This window comes from Ambystoma mexicanum, chromosome 3p (genome assembly GCF_040938575.1).
Source record: "Ambystoma mexicanum isolate Mex_15411 chromosome 3p, UKY_AmexF1_1, whole genome shotgun sequence".
NCBI classification, from domain to species: domain Eukaryota; kingdom Metazoa; phylum Chordata; class Amphibia; order Caudata; family Ambystomatidae; genus Ambystoma; species Ambystoma mexicanum.
The window spans coordinates 780,676,623-780,697,212 of NC_090925.1; the positions used below are offsets into that span (position 1 = coordinate 780,676,623).

The 20,590-nt window shown below is 41.2% G+C and overlaps 1 protein-coding gene across 1 annotated transcript in view; it reads left to right on the plus strand.

The window, feature by feature from the left end:
* Positions 1 to 20,590, plus strand: part of LOC138579954 (vomeronasal type-2 receptor 26-like) — a 400,387-nt gene that overhangs the window by 61,111 nt on the left and 318,686 nt on the right. The window contains exon 3 of the mRNA XM_069650179.1: positions 4,305 to 4,479. Coding sequence (XP_069506280.1) covers positions 4,305 to 4,479 — 175 coding nt within the window. The remainder of the gene's footprint in view (positions 1 to 4,304; positions 4,480 to 20,590) is intronic.

Consider the following 20,590-nt stretch of genomic DNA (forward strand, 5'->3'; position numbering starts at 1 on the left):
GGGTAACACATTCTATATTATGTATAAGCAGTCTCTGGTGGGTGACCTGGGCATAGTAGGTTGCAGAGCAAGGGGGCTTTGGTGGAGATGGTGTGAGGATATCCCCCCCATTGTTTTCTAAGGCACATATCTAGTTATAATAGGTACTAGTTCTTTTGTAGTGTTTCGCAGATCAAGTATTACGAATTTGACTTCATATTTGGATTGGATTTTGACATTCTTTCTGGGCAGGAACGAGCTTTCACGTGCTTGGTTATTGCATTGTCAAGAGCTTGATTAACAACTGTTGCCTTGTGTATCAAGCTGAGAAGAAAAGCTACTGGCAGCCCACCATTACACTGCAGCATCAAGATAAACAGCTCTGTGTAAGGTCTTGACATTTAGGGGCTGCTGAAAAAATACCCCTGTATACGTTAATCCACCACTGACTAAGGAAGGATCATCTGTCCGATACATTGCATGGTTAGATCTGGTGCAAAAAGTGTACCCCCATTTTCATATGCCTAATGGTTCATAGCTAGCCCATCATCTTTGAAATGTTTCCTAGAGGACACCACCAGGATCAGGAACTCACAAATGCTGTTGTTCCTATCAAATTTAGGCATCAACGCTTTATTAGGCATCATCATACTGTCGCGATATCGGGTTATGTATGACACACTTCCAAGTATCGTGTTTGCTTCTGGTGCATACCTGTTGTCTGGGTGAACTCTGTTCTGGCTGCTCTGGACTGAGCTGTGGTGCTGGTGATACCGAGAGCCGACTCGCAGGTCACCTGAGGAATGAACACTCAGGGCTCCTCTGAGCCAGCTCCCCGTACCACGATATGGCTTCCCCTGATTCAGGTGTCATAGGGACAGTGCAAGGCACTGACAGAGGAGCCAGGAAGATGCTTCTTGTAGGTGCCTACTTTCTCACTTTCCAGTGGTTTAGACTTACAAAATCCTGCCCAGTCCATGTAGAAGTAGCATTCAAGCTCCTGACAAACAAAAACAATGTGATTTGATTTGTTTATTTATACTGTCTGCACCTATTCCTCGAGGAGGACATGTGAACAGAGACTGTACAGGGCCTCATTACGAGTTTGGAGGTAGCGATGGCGCTATTAGCTCCATGGCTGCCTCCAAACCGGGCTCCTTTAACGGGTTCCTGCAATGGGGACTTACCGGGTCATTCCGACATAGGAGGACCCGGTAAGTCCTCCTTGCAGGAACAATTCCCCATTCCCATTTGAGCCCCCATAGGGCTCAATGGGAATGGGGAAGGAGGTAACAACGGGCACATTATAAGTGTCCCGTTGTTACCTCCCTCTTCCCCTCGCGGGACCCGGAAAAGACGTCTGGTTTTACCAGACGTCTGATCCAGGTCCCGCGAAGGGAACCTTGTTATACGCGCTCGTGGAATGAAGGGGGCCGGCCCCGTACCGGCCCCCTTCATTCCGGGAGCGCAAGGGTCGTAATGAGGCCCTGTTTCTGGGTGGAAGTGTATTATGAGCAAACACCAAAAACGATGAACAAAATGTAATAATGCAATTAAAGCAAAACTTTACAAACAATTGTCTTCAATCTAAACCTCCGTTCCATAGTGTCAACCGATGCCTGGATTACATATTTGAATTAATAATTAATTCACTGGTTCTAAAGAGTATTTTTGCGATTCAGGTCAACACCGTTAAGGGTAAAGTAGAGCCCACAGTGCATGCGACTTCAGGGCCTGTAGTTAGCATAAACAATGAACATATGGTAAAAAACAGAAAGAGCTTGCTGAGGAACAAGTAAAGAGACGCCCCCTCATCGGCCGTTGAGTGCAAAATCAAGCTACAGCTGAATACTACTGTTCCTTTTAGCCGTACGTATGTTCTTTTGCAAACTGAAAAACAAACCCTCCGTGATTATCTGTGGAATAATCTTGAGAGCGGTCTGATCACAGAATCCATATTGCCCAGAGGGGTGGCACTGGTTTTTTTGTAGCGGGGGAGGGATTTGGGGGAGGTCGAGAGAGAATACCTTATTTAGGCCACAGCCATTAACAATAAAAATACATGTACCATAAATTCACATGATTTTAGCTTACAATACCCGTTTTAATGTGAGTCATATTAAGTGATATCTCTCATACAGAAAGGGACTCTCTCAAAGTACTGAGCTCTCTCTAAGGATGCAAATGTGTCCCTAGTAAGTGGTGATGCGCCACCTATTTAAAAGTATCCAAAAAGAAAAACTACACCTTGTCTTAGTGCTCCAGTAGTACAATGAACCCCAAAAGTCCTTTTCAGAAACTAAGCAAACATTGGACCTCATTACGAGTTTGGAGGCAGCCATGCCCTTATTAAGGGCATGGGTACCTCCAAACTCGGGTCGCGGTCCGTGGTCCCTGAATGGGGAAATACCGGGCCATGCCGATTTTGGAGGGCCCGGTATTTCCCCATTCAGGCAATCCGGACCCGGACAATCTCTATTCCCATTTGAGCCCCCATAGGGGACCAACAATGGGCCTGTTAATGACGGGCCCGTTGTTAGCATGCTGGTCCCATCGCGGGACCAGCAAAGGATGTCTGGTCACGTCTGGCGGTACGCAGTTAACAGCGCCGGTACCTTTACCGGCGCCGTTAACCCCTTACCACCTCAGTTGTAATGAGGCCCATTGTCTGCTTTTAAAAGCACCACTGCTTTGGTGATAGTAAGAGACCCACATTGTATTATTCCCCACTGTTCAACCAAGGCTCTGAGCCAAGTTCAAAAATCTACAATGGAATCAATGATGTATACCTCATAGTGACAATTGTGCACCAAGTGGCTGTAGATACTGAAAGGAATGAGAACAAATAGAATCTCCGTCTCTCTTGCGATGTCTCAGAAAATGTTTGGCCAGTTTCAGCAATGTGTCACAGTTAGATCGCCTTCTTCAGGACTGAGCGCCACCCTGCTAGGGGCACACTCTAGACTTCTAAAGATTATACTTATCTCAGTCTTTCTTTAAATTGTAGCTTAGTACCACTATTTAATTTACAAACCCAAACTTCTTCATACGGGTACTGATTTCATTGTCCTCCGTAGATGATTCTGTTTCTTCATTTTGTGCAGATCTAATGGAAGAGAAAACACACACATAGAGACCTACAATTACTTGATGTTCATTGTGTTACCTATTATTCTTTATAATTATGGTCATAACTATTCATATGGCATCTCAAGAAAGGGACAGTATCTTACCCCCCATTGAGTGTTAATTACTCCACATTCATCGTTGGACAGGATGTGGGGAAGTGGCAAAAAAAAACAGGTAAATTAGTGCCTGAACTTACATCATAGCATCCTATTTACTTGATTGATGTTCTACTATACGTCTTTACAGGGCTGATGTTCATAGGGAGCCAGAGGAAAAAAATACAAATAAATAAGCCATCAGTCAGGAAAGAGAAATCCTGAAAACTCATTTAGAAACAAACCCTGTAACGGGTACGTCTCAACAAATACAGTCTTGAGTCGCTATGCCAAAATTGCAGTAGTGAACACATTTCCCCTTTAATTATTATAGTTTAGTTTATTCATTTATAAAGTGCACCCAACCCAAAGGTATCTAGGTGCATAAGTTACAAATGTTACACAGTTAGAAATTACAAGGTTACACAGGTAGAGGTTATAACACGCAATCATGAGGATATGTACAGTATGTACAAAACAGTATATATACAGCAAAATTACAAAAAGCAATTGGTGTAATGGTTACTCTTGTGAAAGGAGCCCATTCTTTATCTTCTTCCTGAAACAGAAGAAGGAGGGCACGTTTCTGAGATGTGTAGGGAGTGAGTTCCAGAGTTTGGGTGCTTGAACGGGGAAACTGTTGCCTCCTGATTTCTGATGGTTAAATCTGGGTATTCGTAGGCAGTTCTGGCGGGTAGTTCTAGTGGGGCGGTCAGTGACATGTTTAGAGATTTTACATGTCAGGTATTTGGGTGTTAGATTGGCGAGGTATTTGTGTGTGAGTCCTAGTACTTTGCTGGAGATTCTACTCTTGATGGACAGCCAATGGATGTTATGCCTGGTGGTTGTTATATGGTGCGATATAGGAATGTTGAGGGTGGCTAGGATGGTGTTATTTTGGAGTATTTGTAGCTTGGAAAGTTTTTTTTGGAGGTACCTAAATAGAGGGCATTGCAATGATCAAGTTTTGCAAGGATGAGCGCTCTAGCCAGAGTCAGACAGTTGGCGGTAGTTAAGGAGGGTCTACAGGAGTTTATTAATTTGCACGTGTAGGCCGTGGCTGATGCAGTTGCCTTAACCTGTCTATTCAATGTTATCGAGGAATCCAGATAAAAACCCAGAGTTTTTACTTCTTTAGAGACCTTTATGATATTGCCATCAATATTGAAGGCTTTGAAGTTGTTGTCAAGTTTCTTGAGTTTGGCTCGGGGTCCGATGAGGAGATTTCCGTTTTGTCATCGTTAAAAATCTGGGTATTCGTAGGCAGTTCTGGCGGGTAGTTCTAGTGGGGCGGTCAGTGACATGTTTAGAGATTTTACATGTCAGGTATTTGGGTGTTAGATTGGCGAGGTATTTGTGTGTGAGTCCTAGTACTTTGCTGGAGATTCTACTCTTGATGGACAGCCAATGGATGTTATGCCTGGTGGTTGTTATATGGTGCGATATAGGAATGTTGAGGGTGGCTAGGATGGTGTTATTTTGGAGTATTTGTAGCTTGGAAAGTTTTTTTTGGAGGTACCTAAATAGAGGGCATTGCAATGATCAAGTTTTGCAAGGATGAGCGCTCTAGCCAGAGTCAGACAGTTGGCGGTAGTTAAGGAGGGTCTACAGGAGTTTATTAATTTGCACGTGTAGGCCGTGGCTGATGCAGTTGCCTTAACCTGTCTATTCAATGTTATCGAGGAATCCAGATAAAAACCCAGAGTTTTTACTTCTTTAGAGACCTTTATGATATTGCCATCAATATTGAAGGCTTTGAAGTTGTTGTCAAGTTTCTTGAGTTTGGCTCGGGGTCCGATGAGGAGATTTCCGTTTTGTCATCGTTAAGGCAGAGGCCATGTGTGACCATCCATGCCTGGATGACAAGATAGATTTTGTTTAGTAGTTTGGAGTCTAGGTCATAGTTCCCGGAAATGGGGATGAGTATTTGGGTGTCATCTGCATAATTAGTGTAGGTGACACCCAAATGGTCGAAGTCGTTGAATAGTAACTTTGTAAAAAATATTATAGAGCGTAGGTGAAACGCAAGAGCCCTGGGGGACCGCACGTCACTTCCACTGGGTCTGCAGCAGCATTAGTTGAGAAGACCCTCATTGTCCTCCAAGTGATGGCAATATGTGAAAAGCGGGCCGCTGTTGACAAGTGAGAACATAGCACCTCATGGTTGACTAAATCGAAGGCGGCTGATAGGTCGAGTAGTAACAGGATTGATATGTTACCTTTATCAATGTGTCCATCCATTTGTGTTCTAAGGTCTATTAATGCTGTTTCAGTACCATGCTGGCACTTCTTATACCTTGTTTCATCTCAATGTGTACTTGATCTGCTACAGTCGGGGAGTGCAGCGCCACAATTCCTCAATCCATAATACCAGTAGCTCTCCTTATCACCATATCTGATGCTGCGTGGAATCGTGATGACGTACTACATCACATACTGCCCCATATTGGTCTAAAAGCCATTTCATCAACAAGCGCCATCTTGGGCTGGTGTCTTGGCCACTCTAAGAGCTCTTGAGAATAAAAAAGCCATAAACTATGGTATTTTTCACATAAAAGTTTGCTACATGTCTAAAGATCCACCATGTCTTAATAACTAATTGCTATAGTCCATTTGACACATTTCTTGTGGAGTGTCATAGAATGTTTTAGAAGGAATGCTCCATTACCAAGCAGCAAACAAACATTCACCCATGTCCTAAGGATAATCCTGACGTACATGTTGCCATAATAATTCACAATTGCACTGGTCACTGTTTCTAATGTGGAACCTGTCTAGTCATGCCAAAGAACCATTTTATTTGAAGCTGCGTTAGTACCTTATCCCAAAGCTCAAAAAACTAATCTTTATATTAAAAGTTAGTACTGGTCTAAGTTCAACCATTATTAACAGTCACCCTTATTTCCATGGATGTTCGTGTTCTATGCTTCAATTTGTATCACATTACTGAGAGTTGCTCCCACAGGATTCCTTCATTGAGACCCCTCTGTCGTGTACCCAGTCTGATAATCCAGCATTGTTCTCTTCTGAAAAGAAGAGTGTTGATGTCCCCACCATGTGGTGATGTCAACACTTTTTTGAGTTCTGTCCATTTGAAATCTAGCTCATTGTGACCCTCCTGTAGGCAATGCGAGACCATAGTGCATGGCACGTCCGAGTCCGAATACATGATTTGAGTTCTTTTATGGCAAATATGCAGACATCATTAGAATTAATCAAAAGGACCATGGCTTCTCTAAATCTGGTTTGAGCCATGATCTTCTTAAATCAATATATTTTGGGCAAATCAACATTAAAATGGAGTAGATCTTCCTCAACACCATGTCCACAGGTGCAGTACTTGGAAACCCCCAACCGCTGCATGCCCGCCTTCATTGGAAGAACATTGAGCCTGATCATTAACAGTTTTCTTCTAAGCTCAGGAGATCTTAATGTGGCTATATCAGCATTACGATCTTGATCATAGCAAAAGAGGGAAGAACATTTCAATGAGGTTAATTGAGCCAGTCTACTCATCATGGGCCTCTGTTCCATCTGCCCCTCCATTGAACGGGAATAGATTTTATTTCAATGTTATGAAGATGTAAGAGTTGTCCAAGGCCCCAACTCTCCTTTACAGCAGAGCCTTGTTTTATCCATAGAAACGTGTTGTATACTATACATGTCTCAGGATTTTTCAATTTTTTCTGTGCCTTAATAGAAAACTCCAATAATCTTTGTTTTATCAATATTGATATACTTTGGACTCCTAGTTCTGATCTTAGCACGTCCCCTGGAGTACACAGGAGAAGGCCCTATGGTTTGCGTAAGAATTGATTTTGGGTAGTATCAGTGCCTGCATAAATATTTGCTGCCCGGATCTCACTATTATACAAAATGGATGTATGCATCTTCATCTTCATTACCTCAAGGCACTTGCCCAATTGTTTGCCCCAAAACGATAATAGAACTTTACAATGCCCTTAAAATTAGTGACCGCTCTATCTTTCGAACTTCTAATATGTGGGAGCCAGCTGCCATTAAGGCAAACAATAAGCCAATATAATTATATTTATAACATATTTACATTTTAATATTGCTGATTTACCAGGTTTCTTTTGGAGCGCCCCTGCCAAAGACCACTGTTTTGGTCTGTGATAGGTCAAGTTCCACGCAATGATTAGCCATTTACCAGTGTGCATCTTGTAGGCTTTGTTGGAGACCTCCTGGAGTTTGATCAATCAAGGCTTTATCATCAGCATACATGTGAACTCCATATCTATTGTCATCCAGGATGGGAGGATTTGTTTTTGCTGGCAAATTGTGTGGATCAAAATCGGCCAGAAACAGGACAAACAATCAAGGAGCCAGGCGACAAACCCTGCCTCACTCCCTTGTTTATCCTAAAGTCTACCGACCACCTTATGTCAGATCATCTAAAAAATGCTGCATGTACACTACCGCCTCTGCCTTTGACATACTTTGCAATAATTCCATTTAGCACAAAACAATGGTAATTTGTGCTAAAGCCCTGCCTAAGATCAGCTTGTGTGTTTGATATAACATTATTTGCAGTTGCCCACTCCTCCAACCTTGCATATAAGCATTTTGCAAACATTTTTGAAGAGCTATCCAACAGTGAAATTGGTCTCTAGCAGTGTGGATCACTAGCTGAGCCTTTCTTGAAGATGGGTATTCGAAAACCTTCCTTCCATGACTCAGTTAATATCTGTTCATGGGCAATTTAATTTAATACCCTGACCAATATAGGTTCCCATCAGTCTTTGCTTAAAACTTTTAAAAACTTCAGCTCTCAGACAGACAGGGTCTGGAGACTTCCCTTCTTTAACTGACCTCAAGGCTAAACACAACTCGTCCTTGGTGATGTCCATATGTTCAACTGCCTCATTAGGCTTACATATGCCAACATTATTTTCAAGTGACTCATCAAATAGCACCTTTTATAAAGTCTTTCTCAAATAGAATGTGACATTTTATCAGAGACTCCCTTTGACTTTGTTTCAAAACCTTTAGCTACTAATTTCCAAAATGCCCTCATGTCTTCTTCTCTAACAGTTTAATCAAGCAGCCCCAATTGCTCCTCATAACTATATTCTTCTTTCTCAAGAGTAAGTTCTTGTTGGAAAGCTTTAGGCGATACAGCTTGTCTGCCTTTTTTTGTATTTGACTACTTTTTCTACTTACATTCTTACACTTTTGAAAAATAAAACACAAGACATATTTCCAAAAACATGCTTTCAATTCCTTGCCAATGCTCATCGAGCATGTTTGTTGTAATCTAGTCCACCACTTCAGGCTGTAACCGCAAGCAGAATATTTTTTCCCATTCAAACCTCCCACTTTGACCATGCCGCATGCCCCAATAAGCAAATTGCAGTACATATTTCTCCTTGCCCAGACACCAATGTTATATCACTGTGTTGTCTATTTTCATTTTCACACTTTCCAAAAAAGAAAACACAGGACATATTTGCAAAACCATGCTTTGAAGTTCTCGCTGACCCTCCTTGTGCATATTTTCTGCAATCCCACCCAGCACTTCAACCTGTAGCCACGAGCAGAATTTCTGTCCCCATTCAAACCTATCCCAATTTCGGAAAACGTCACCACGTAGCTGGTCCCAGGTGGCCATGCCCACTTTAACCCCTTGCTGGTCCCTTGTGGCCATGGCCTGTAACCTATTGTCCTGGACAATCTGGCCACTGCCCATGGCCACTGGTTATACCTCCATCACCATGGGTATATCACAATTTATTCTACCTGCATTATGACACTTTTCAAAAAATAAAACATGGACACAATGCTCCTTACACAACTTTGCTGCAAATCTGCCATGTATTATTTTTTGAAAAGTGTCAAAATGTACGTACATAAAATGGTCATATAACTTAGCCCCCACTTGACAAATCCATTCAGACTTTACCCAAACATTCAAGGTTGGGTCTGTAATCTTTCTGAAAACATTTCTCCACATTCGTCAAACGGCAACAAAGTTATAAGCCATCTAAAAATATTGATACCCCCCTCTAATTTTGCCCCCTCCAGCCAAAATCCCACCAAACTTTGCAAAGACATTCACATCTAGGTCTAAAACCATTTTGAAAACTTTTGTGCAGATCCGTCAAATTACACCACATTGACCCCCCTCTAATTGTGTTACCTCGTGACAAAAAAGCACCACACTTTGCAGAACAATTCAGAGTCAGGTCTAGAATGCAATTCCAAAATGCCATGTAGTTTCATTGAGTGGCGCCAATGTTATAAACCATCCAAAAACTGCTTTTCACAAACCCTGTAATGCAGAAATAGGCATATATATCCCTGAACATCTCAGATGTTCGCGAACATCACAGGACTGCTCCGTACATCCCGTCTAGACGCGGACATCAGAGTTGAAAATACAGCCATTTGTCCGGATTTTTAAGGCCATATCCCATCCCGGATCAGCACCTCACCTCTCCAGAGATTGCTTCATTAGTTTGACAAGTGCAATGTTGTGTGTTTTTTAATATGTTTTAACTGCAGTGTTCGCGGACAATGGCAGCTGTCAGCAAATCCAACATGGAGGGTGTTTCCCAAAAATATGACGCACCTCACGCTTTTCTCCATCCAATCAGCAGGCGCGTCCAATGTCCGTGGACATCATGCCGCCCTCTGGACCAATCGGAGGCCTGTTCGTAGACTGAACAGGGAAGTGAGTCCGCAGACCAAACCCAGATACCACTAAAAAATGTTTACATGGTTTTTGGTCATTTAAAAACAAGAAAACACTGGACGGATTTACAAAAGCACGCTTTCGGCACCTAGCGGCTGCTCCTGCCGCAAATATGGTGAAAATCCATCCAGCGGTTTAGGCTGTAGGTGTAAGCACCATTTTTTTTTCATTGCGTGTATAGGAAAAAACACACATTTTGGGACCCCCCTATAACTTTGACCCCCCTGCAAATTTTCATTAGGATTTGTCGGGCGGGTGGGCAAATGTATAAGCAGCCCAAAAAGTGCTCTTCCTTTGCGTTGAGCAACTTAACCATAACTACAGGGCTGCTACCGCAGGCCCTGTAAAATATATATATATATATATATATGTATATATATATATATATACATATATATATATATATATATTACACAGCCACGTGAGTGGCTGTGTAGTTATGGTTAAGTTGCTGTTTCCATAGGAAGAGCCCTTTTTGGGTGGCTTATAACTCAGCTGTCCCTGGACGAATCCTCACCAAACGTTGCAAAAAAAGTATACGCGTCACTCTGAATTCTTCTGCAAAGTTTGGTAAGGTTTGGTCCAGGGGGGACAAAGTTATAGGGGGGGTCCCAAAATTTATTTTTTTCCCATAGACTGAATGGGGAAAAACCTTTGCTCACGCCTGCAGGCCAAACCGGTGGATGGATTTTCACCAAATTTGGATCAGGAGCAGCGGCTTGGTCCCGAAAGCGTGCTTTTGCAAATTTGGTGAAAATCCGTCCAGTAGTTTTTTAAAAAATGACCAAAAAGTAGGTCACGAAAAATTAATGATATCTATGTTCGGTCCGCGGACACACTTCCATGTTCGCTCCCTGACCTGATTGGCCAACGTGTTTGCTGATTGGACAGTGAAGAGTGTGAAGTGCATCAGATTTTTGGAAAAGCCCGCCATCTTGGATTCGCGGACGTCCGCGGACAGCGCAGTGAAACTTGGTGGAAAAATACTATTTAGTAAGGTGTTTTGGTGTGTAAGACTGTTTGGGGAGGGCGGGGGAGTAAGAGATGCGATAAATGTTGTATTTATTTAGGTGGCAGGCACCCCTGTTGTGTTTCTGACTGCGGACACCCGTATGGGTGTCCTGAAATGTTCGTAAATAAAGGAAATGAGGTGTTCGGAGGACACTAAACCTGTCCGTATGGTTCGTAGGGAAGTTGAAACTGTTCTAAGAACACATCAACTGTACTGGGATGTTCATAAATAAATAAAATGGGGGTGTTCTGAGGACGCTAGAACTGTCCGAATTGTTCACAAGCAAGCTGAATCTGTCCTAAGAACGCACGCGGTGTCCTGAAATGTTCGTAAATAAAGGGAATGGGTGTGTCCTGAGGATGCTATGACTGCTCGTATTGTTCACAGGCAAGTTGAAACTGTTCTAAGAATATAAACGATGTCCTGAGATGTTCGTAAATAAATGAAATTGGGTTGTCCTGAGGACGCTGTCCGTATTGTTCGTAGGCAAGTTGAAATTGTTCTAAGAATATGTGTCCTGGGATGTTCGTAAATAAACAAAATGGGGGTGTCCTGAGTACACTAAACCTGTCCGTACTGTTCGTAGGCAAGTTGAAATTGTTCTAAGAACACATCAAGTGTCCAGGGATGTTCGTAAATAAACAAAATGGGGGTGTTCTGAGGACGCTAGAACTGTCCAAATTGTTCGCAAGCTAGCTGAAACTGTCCTAAGAACACACGCGGTGTCTGTAAATGTTCGTAAATAAATGAAATGGGTGTGTCCTCAGGATGCTATCCGTATTGTCCGTAGGCAAGTTGAAATTGTTCTAAGAACATGTGTCCTGGGATGTTCGTAAATAAAGAAGATGGGGGTGTCCTGAGGACGCTATACCTGTCCGTACTGTTCGCAGGCAGGTTGAAACTGTTCTAAGAACACTCTTCATGTCCGCGGACATTAAAATTGCCCATATGGCATAGTTAAAATGTTTGACTCTATGGGTGTGATATGCTGTGGTGGTTGTGGCCAGGGCATAGAGTCTTTGGAGCATGGCCGTATGGGCATGCACCCAAGACTCTATGCCCTGGCCACAAACACAGCAGCATAGCACACCCATAGTGGCTTATCCAGTCTTGGGTGCATGGACAAGAACAAATTTATAAGCACCGAAGTTAAAAGCTATTATGGGTGTGGTATGCTGCAGTGGTTGCGGTGTTCTGAAATGTTCGTAAATAAATGAAATGGGTGTGTCCTCAGGATGCTGTCCATATTGTTTGTAGGCCAGTTGAAATTGTTCTAAGAACATGTGTCCTGGGATGTTCGTAAATACACAAAATGGGGGTGTCCTGAGGACGCTATACCTGTCTGTACTGTTCGTAGGCAAGTTGGAACTGTTCTAAGAACACATCAAGTGTCCTGGGATGTTCATAAATAAAGAAAGTAGGTGTGACCTGAGGAGGCTATACCTGTCTGTACTGTTCGCAGGCAACTTGAAACTGTTCTAAGAACACTCGTCATGTCCGCGGACATTAAAAGTGCCCATATGGCATAGTTAAAATGTTTGACTCTATGGGTGTGATATGCTGTGTTGGTTGTGGCCAGGGCATAGAGTCTTTGGAGCATGGCCGTATGGGCATGCACCCAAGACTCTATGCCCTGACCACAAAAACCGCAGCATAGTACACCCATAGTGGCTTATCCAGTCTTGGGTGCATGGACAAGATCAAATTTATAAGCACCGAAGTTATAAGCTATTACGGTTGTGGTATCCTGTGGTGGTTGCGGTGTCCTGAAATTTTCATAAATAAACAAAATGGGTGTGTCCTCAGGATGCTGTCCGTATTGTCCGTAGGCAAGTTAAAATTGTTCTAAGAACCTGTGTCCTGGGATGTTCGTAAATAAGCAAAATGGGGGTGTCCCGAGGACGCTATACCTGTCTGTACTGTTCGTAGGCAAGTTGGAACTGTTCTAAGAACACATCAAGTGTCCTGGGATGTTCATAAATAAAAGAAATAGGTGTGTTCTGAGGATGCTATGCCTGTCCGGACTGTTCGCAAGCAAGTTGAAACTGTTCTAAGAACACTCGTCATGTTTGCGGACATTAAAAGTGCCCATATGGCATAGTTAAAATGTTTGACTCTATGGGTGTGATATGCTGCGGTGGTTGTGGCCAGGGCATAGAGTCTTTGGAGCATGGCTGTATGGGCATGCACCCAAGACTCTATGCCCTGGCCACAAACACCGCAGCATAGCACACCCATAGTGGCTTATCCAGTCTTGGGTGCATGGACAAGATCAAATTTATAAGCACCGAAGTTATAAGCTATTATGGGTGTGGTATGCTGCACTGGTTGCGGTGTCCTGAAATGTTCGTAAATAAACGAAATGGGTTTGTCCTCAGGATGCTGTCCGTATTGTCCGTAGGCAAGTTGAAATTGTTCTAAGAACATGTGTCCTGGGATGTTCGTAAATACACAAAATGGGTGTGTCCTGAGGACGCTATACCTGTCTGTACTGTTCGTAGGCAAGTTGGAACTGTTCTAAGAACACGTCAAGTGTCCTGGGATGTTCATAAATAAACAAAATAGGTGTGTCCTGAGGACGCTATGCCAGTCCGTACTGTTCGCAGGCAAGTTGAAACTGTTCTAAGAACACTCATCATGTTTGCGGACATTTAAAGTGCCCATATGGCATAGTTAAAATGTTTGACTCTATGGGTGTGATATGCTGTGGTGGTTGTGGCCAGGGCATAGAGTCTTTGGAGCGTGGCCGTATGGGCATGCACCCAAGACTCTATGCCCTGGCCACAAACACCGCAGCATAGCACACCCATAGTGGCTTATCCAGTCTTGGGATCATGGACAAGATCAAATTTATAAGCACCGAAGTTATAAGCTATTATGGGTGTGGTATGCTGCGGTGGTTGCGGTGTCCTGAAATTTTCGTAAATAAACGAAATGGGTGTGTCCTCAGGATGCTGTCTGTATTGTCCGTAGGCAAGTTGAAATTGTTCCAAGAACCTGTGTCCTGGGATGTTCATAAATAAACAAAATGAGGGTGTCCCGAGGACGCTATACCTGTCTGTACTGTTTGTAGGCAAGTTGGAACTGTTCTAAGAACAAATCAAGTGTCCTGGGATGTTAATAAATAAACAAAATAGGTGTGTCCTGAGGACGCTGTGCCTGTCCGTACTGTTTACATGCAAGTTGAAACTGTTCTAAGAACACTCGTCATGTTTGCGGACATTAAAAGTGCCCATATGGCATAGTTAAAATGTTTGACTCTATGGGTGTGATATGCTGCGGTGGTTGTGGCCAGGGCATAGAGTCTTTGGAGCATGGCTGTATGGCCACGCACCAAAGACTCTATGCCCTGGCCACAAACACTGCACCATAGCACACCCATAGTGGCTTATCCAGTCTTGGGTGAATGGACAAGATCAAATTTATAAGCAGCGAAGTTATAAGCTATTATGGGTGAGTTATGCTGTGGTGGTTGTGACCAGGGCCTAGAGTCTTGGGTTCATGGTCAAGACCAAATTTATAAATAGTGAAGTTATAAGTCACTATGGGTGTGCTTTGCTGCGATGGTTATACTTATTATAATATACTTACTGTTTGGTTTAGTAACTTGAGTATGTGTATTCCTTGTTAATTTCTGTGATAAAAGAAAAGATCATGTTAGTATTGGTATTTTGTAAAGACTTATAACATGGAATAATCAACATTTTTTTTTACCCTCATATTTAGTAGATTACAAACCAGTGTACTGTGCAATTTGCTCAGTTTCTGTGTTTGTTGCTAAAATCATTTGGTCTGTGGGAAAAAAAATCCATGTTGGATTTAAAAGAAATCTTTTTTGTTATGCTACAGTCAATTTGTTTGTTTGTTTTCAGTGTTCACTTGTTGTTTCTAGCTAATGTTCTATATGTTGGCTTGTTGCAGATTTTTGGAGCGGTTAGATATCTGTTGACATATTGTAACTGTTTATTTTTTGTTATAATGAAGTGGTGTTGATTTATCTGTTTGGATATTGTAAAATCTTGGTGTAGTTAGATGGACATATACCAGTTGACATATTATAACTGTCTATTTTTGTTATGATGTAGTGGTATTGATTTATCTGTTTGGTTATTGAGAATCTTGGGGTTGTTAGATACCAGTTGGCGTATTCTAACTGTTTATTTTTTTATATAATTTAGTGGTATTCATTTGTCTGTTTAGTTGTTGTAGAATCTTGGGCCTGTTAGATACCTGTTGACATATTCTAACTGTCTATTTTTTTTATAATGAAGTGGTATTGATTTATCTGTTTGGTTATTTTAAACTCTTGAGGCAGTTAGATACCAGTTGGCATATTCTAACTGTCTATTTTATGATATAATTTAGTGGTATTCATTTATCTGTTTAATTGTTGTAGAATCTTGGGGCAGTTAGATAGCTGTTGGCATATTTTAACAGTTTATAGTTTATTAATAGAAGTTTTGTTAATGTTTAAGTACAGTTTAGTTAATAAATTTTGGTTTTAAGAAGATTAAATAAGCGTTTGTAAGATTTGCAGGTAAACTTTGCTTTAGAGTAATGGTACTATCATTACATTCGAACCATCCACATTTTTTTTTATATATGCAGTATAGTTACCTGCATTGGTTGTGGCTCCTGTGTGGTAGATTATACCTATTGTTGTGAAGGTTTTCTTACCAAGTGATACTTGACCATGTGTGAATCCAGTCAGCTTGCAGTTGTTTTTGGTACCATCTGCATTGTAACGTAGAAGCATTAGTATTACGTATTTACTATGTGTTTGTATTACTAAGGTGCAGCGATTATCCGAATTGCAGGTAGTACATAATCTACCATGGTTTGCATTTTGTACAAGTTGCTGAAATGGAACGGATTCACAATTAGGTATTGATACATACACAAAGCGCACATTGGGGATTTGTTCTTGTGTCACACTGTTGCAGAGAGTGCATGTATGTTTCAAAATGTATGAAATCTAGAAGATTTCATTTATAGGTATGTTTTTGTTTTCCAGTAATTGTAGTAAGTACATTAGAAATTCTTGTGGATATTCCTGTGAGTTTATAGTGAATTTCACCATTCCAGCACAGTAGTCCAATTGTTGTCTTATTCCATAAACACTATGGGCCTCATTACACGGTAGGCGGTAAGGGTTTACCGGTACCAGTATTTTACCGGTACCGGTAAATCCTTACCGCCTTATTACGAGGTCCCTTTGCGGGTTGGGGAATTTAACGCCTGCTTTTTGCAGGCGTTAAAAACCAACCCGCAAAGGGACCAGTGGAGCTAATAATAGCGCTTTCCCCATTCCCATAGAGCCCTATGGGGCAAAAATGGGAATGGGGAAGGGCAATGGTGGAAAGGGGAATTACCGCCACGCCAACCTTGGAATGGGGCGGTAATTCCCCTTTCCACCAAGGCGGTGCCGGTATTTTACCGGCATGAACCATGGCGCTAATAGCGCCATGGTTCTCCGCCTACCGTGTAATGAGGCCCTATGTTTTGTCAGGATTGTTTGTTGCGTTTCTATGAAGTACTAACATTTGCAAACACAATTGGTATGTACTGTGTAGGTAAATGTTGTCAACAATTTGTGGTAATTGAAATAGAATATTCATTGCTACATTTGCGTAGCAACTTACACCAATTACATTTGAAAGTTAAAATGGACCAGGTAGTTCTGTATCTGAGTGTTTTTTTTTTAGTTTGTCTTCCTTTTTTGAAGAAGTACCTGGTTTACTTTCCCTAATAGTTTCTTTTTTGTTTGTGGTACTTGATGAAGTATTCATTTTTTTTATTCTCTTTGGAGGATTTGCAGTTAAATCCTGTTGCATTTTTGTTTGATTTAGTTTTCTTTTAGAACATTTAACTTTTTGTGGAACAGGATATGTTTTTAGATGGGGGTGTATATTGAACGAAGTCTATTGTATTCTAAAATGCAAGGAATATCAGCGATTACTTTATTTGCATCAAAGTTGATTAGAAATAGACCGTCAAGTGTACGTAACCGAGATAGTGCTACCTAGCTCATGCCTTCTTTGAAGACTGTGTTACCAATGTCTATCAATGCTTTGTCTAGGGTAAGACCTTGTGATTTATGAATGGTGACTGCGTATGCAAGAGTTAGAGAAAATTGTTCTCTGCGTACATACATGTCTTTGAAGAGAAGGAATCGAGCTGTTGAGCGTCCTATCCTTTTCACTTCTGAAAGTTTGTCAAAGAGAATATTGACAAACTGAATGTTGTTGTCACGTGGGTATGTTTTAAAGCCAACAACTGTACCCAGTGCTCCATTAACTAGTCCTTGACCCACGTCAAGGTTACGTTTAAGCATTACTCTGCAATTTAAGGATAATTTTAATATTTTTTCCAATCCAGCTGTGTTGGAGATTGAATTTTCTAAACTATTTAGTCTTGTTGTGGCTTGTTCACACATGGGTAGTGTCATACCATGTATGTCTAGTGTGTCTGTGGTGCTAATTTCAATTATTGGTTGCATTTCTTTTTTTAACATTGTTTCTTTGAATTTGAAACAGCTTGCAAGAGTTGGCATTAAGGCCATACAATTGACATTTTTGTGGGCTAATTGTTCCATAACATCCGTAGCACATGCATTATCGCCATAAAGTGGATGAATGTGCCGGGTTTTCAATATTGATTGTGGTTCTTGAGATAATATACCAACTTTAATACTTTTTAAGATGTTGGCATAAGTGAGATTTGCAGATTGATGCATGTTTTCTGTTAATTCTCTGTATTGGAAATGTTGTCAAAGGTTGACATTTCCAATGCTGCCAACAGTTTTACGGCAGAGTTTGTGTCTAAGGTTTTAAAAATAGCCTCACCTTTCACTGGTGTCAATTGAAGAAGATCTCCGAAAACAATAACGTGTGTTCCTCCAAAGAGCTCTTCGTAGTTTGTTTTGAGTACTTCCTGTAATCTGAGGTGAATCGAAGCCAACATTAGGTTGGAGACCATGCTCACTTCATCTATTAGTAGCATTTTCATTTGTTTTAATACTCTGCATAGTTCCATTGCAGCTTCTGTAGAAAGTGTGTAATAGTCTAATTTGTTTTGGTGTTCTACTGGCAGGAGTAGTAATCGGTGTTAAGTGACACCGCCTATGTTATAGGCAGCTAAACCTGTGGGGGCAGTGACAACAGCTGACAGGTTGTTGTTTGTCAATTGTTGAAGGAATTTACTGATGATTTTGATTAAGAATGTTTTGCCAGAACCAGCTTCACCATTGACGAACAGTAGTATAGGTTTGTAATTTTGGCAGGTGCATTCTTTGTTTTCATGTTGTACAACATGTGCAATTTCTTTTGTTACTTCTTGAAAAATGCTAGGTTGCTCATTTTTTAGCTTTGATTGTAGTATAGTTAAGCCATCTTTATCTTCATACTGACACATCTACTTCCGTCATAGCTAATTCTGCCTCATTTGTTATTAGTGGCTCTCGCAGTGGTTCTTGGCTTCCTGTTACAGAAGGTTGCCTACTGTCAGGGGTGTCCTTATCTAGTTGGGCCTGTAGTTCTTCTTCGTGTTGCTGTTCATTGTGCAACATTGTTTTGTAGTGTGTAAAGATTACATCGGTTATAGTGCTTTCATTTGCTATGGAAGCGTCTTCATAGGAGTCATAGTTATCTAGTATTTCTTCTTCTTTTCTCCATGGTTTAAAGAGTTGTGGCAGGGACATGTAATATAGTTCTTTATGTTGAGGAGTATTTAATTACAATTTGATATGATTAATTAAATTTGGTTGGTGAGTTTTACTAAGCTGCCTTCACAATTTGACACTCTGTTTTTACCTTTTTTTCCATCAGGTTTTATATTATTTTTTGTATGTGAAGTTTTGGGCTATGTGGTATAGACACATGGTTTCCAAAGTGGTACTTCTGTTTGGGTAGTATGTGTCTAGTAAATGGTTTTTTAAAATGTCTTGGCTGTTGGGTTCATGTTTGGCTATTGTTTCTATATTAGCGTATGATTTTAGAACTCTTTTTCTAGATTTAGCAGGACCAAGACTTAGCCGTACTATATTTTCAGATTTTCCATACAAAGCAGTACCAGTTAAACAATCTGCTGCGTTATAGGAGCCATGGGAGAGCATTTTTATGCCCAAGGTGTATAATTTCTGAGACAGTGTTTTGTCTGATGACAGGTCATTCCAGAGGTCTTGGAGTTCTGTTTTTTTCTGCTTTGGTTAAGTATGCTGTAACATATCGTGCAACTGCAGTGGAATTGTCTGCAATGTACTGCACATCTATGTTTGCATTCCATAAGTGTGTAATGATTGCATTGTAATCATTGATATATTTTTCAACTTCTGTTCTTTTTATGTAATATGTATTTTTAGGTGATTTACCTTTAACACCTCATTACACGGTAGGCGGTGAACCATGGCACTATTAGTGCCATGGTTCATGCCGGTAAAATACCGGCACCGCCTTGGTGGAAAGGGGAATTACCGCCCCATTCCAAGGTTGGCGGGGCGGTAATTCCCCCTTCCACCATTGCCCTTCCCCATTCCCATTTTTGCCCCATAGGGCTCTATGGGAATGGGGAAGGCGCTAATTATGGTACTGCAAATTGCGGTACCATAATTAGCTCCACTGGTCCCTTTGCGGGTTGGTTTTTAACGCCTGCAAAAAGCAGGTGTTAAATTCCCCAACCCGCAAAGGGACCTCGTAGTAAGGCGGTAAGGATTTACCGGTACCGGTAAAATACCGGTACCGGTAAACCCTTACCGCCTACCGTGTAATGAGGCCCTATGTCTAACTGAAGACATGAAGTTGTTTACTTGACCTGTTTTTGTAACCAGTCTAGGGACACCAAAACCGCAGTTGGTGTAGTATTTCCCTTTGTTTTTGTATTTGCGACGACAATATTTGCGACATTTGTGTCTTTGAAATTGTAAAATTTGTACATGAGGATCGCTATTTGTTGCTTCTGATGGAATTTCACAAGTGACATATTTTTCAATAAACTGTAACACCGTGGAGTCATTGTCTTGACCAAATTTAGGAGCACCTTTAATCCATAAAAGCATGTGGATATGTGGTGCTCCTCTGGCTTGGTATTCTTTTCTCCAAAAGAAGTGTTGCACTTCTCCGAGGGGAGGAACAGTTTTATTACAAATAAAGTGTAGTATAGCAATGAAGCGATTGTGAAAATATCTTGAAACATTAACAGGATCTAGAGAACAAAGTTCTCCAGGTGTTAGTATATCTATGTTTGTTTTATTTTTGTTTGATATGCGTAGGAAATCATGTAAATTTTCCCATGCATATTCTGCATAACTTAATGTAACAAACCAAGTGGGTGGGCCAAGGTTTCTTATCATACAACGTACATCTCCATGACGTCAAAACCAGTACTCTTTCGTACCACGCATGTTTGCTAATAGATTTGTAATACTTGATTGTAAAACCTCATCTTTTTGTTGCACTTTTTGTAATAATTGTGTAGCTGACATATTTTGAAAGTGGGATCCTGATTTTAATGTGTGTGCAACTCCGTAACATAAAGTTGATAGTTCACTTTCAAAGAGTAGGTGGAATATGTATTCCACATTTTGTCTAAATCTGGGATCTTCAGAATACATCCGTAACGAGCGGTATTCTGATGCTATTATTTGAATAGGTCTATCATCGTACC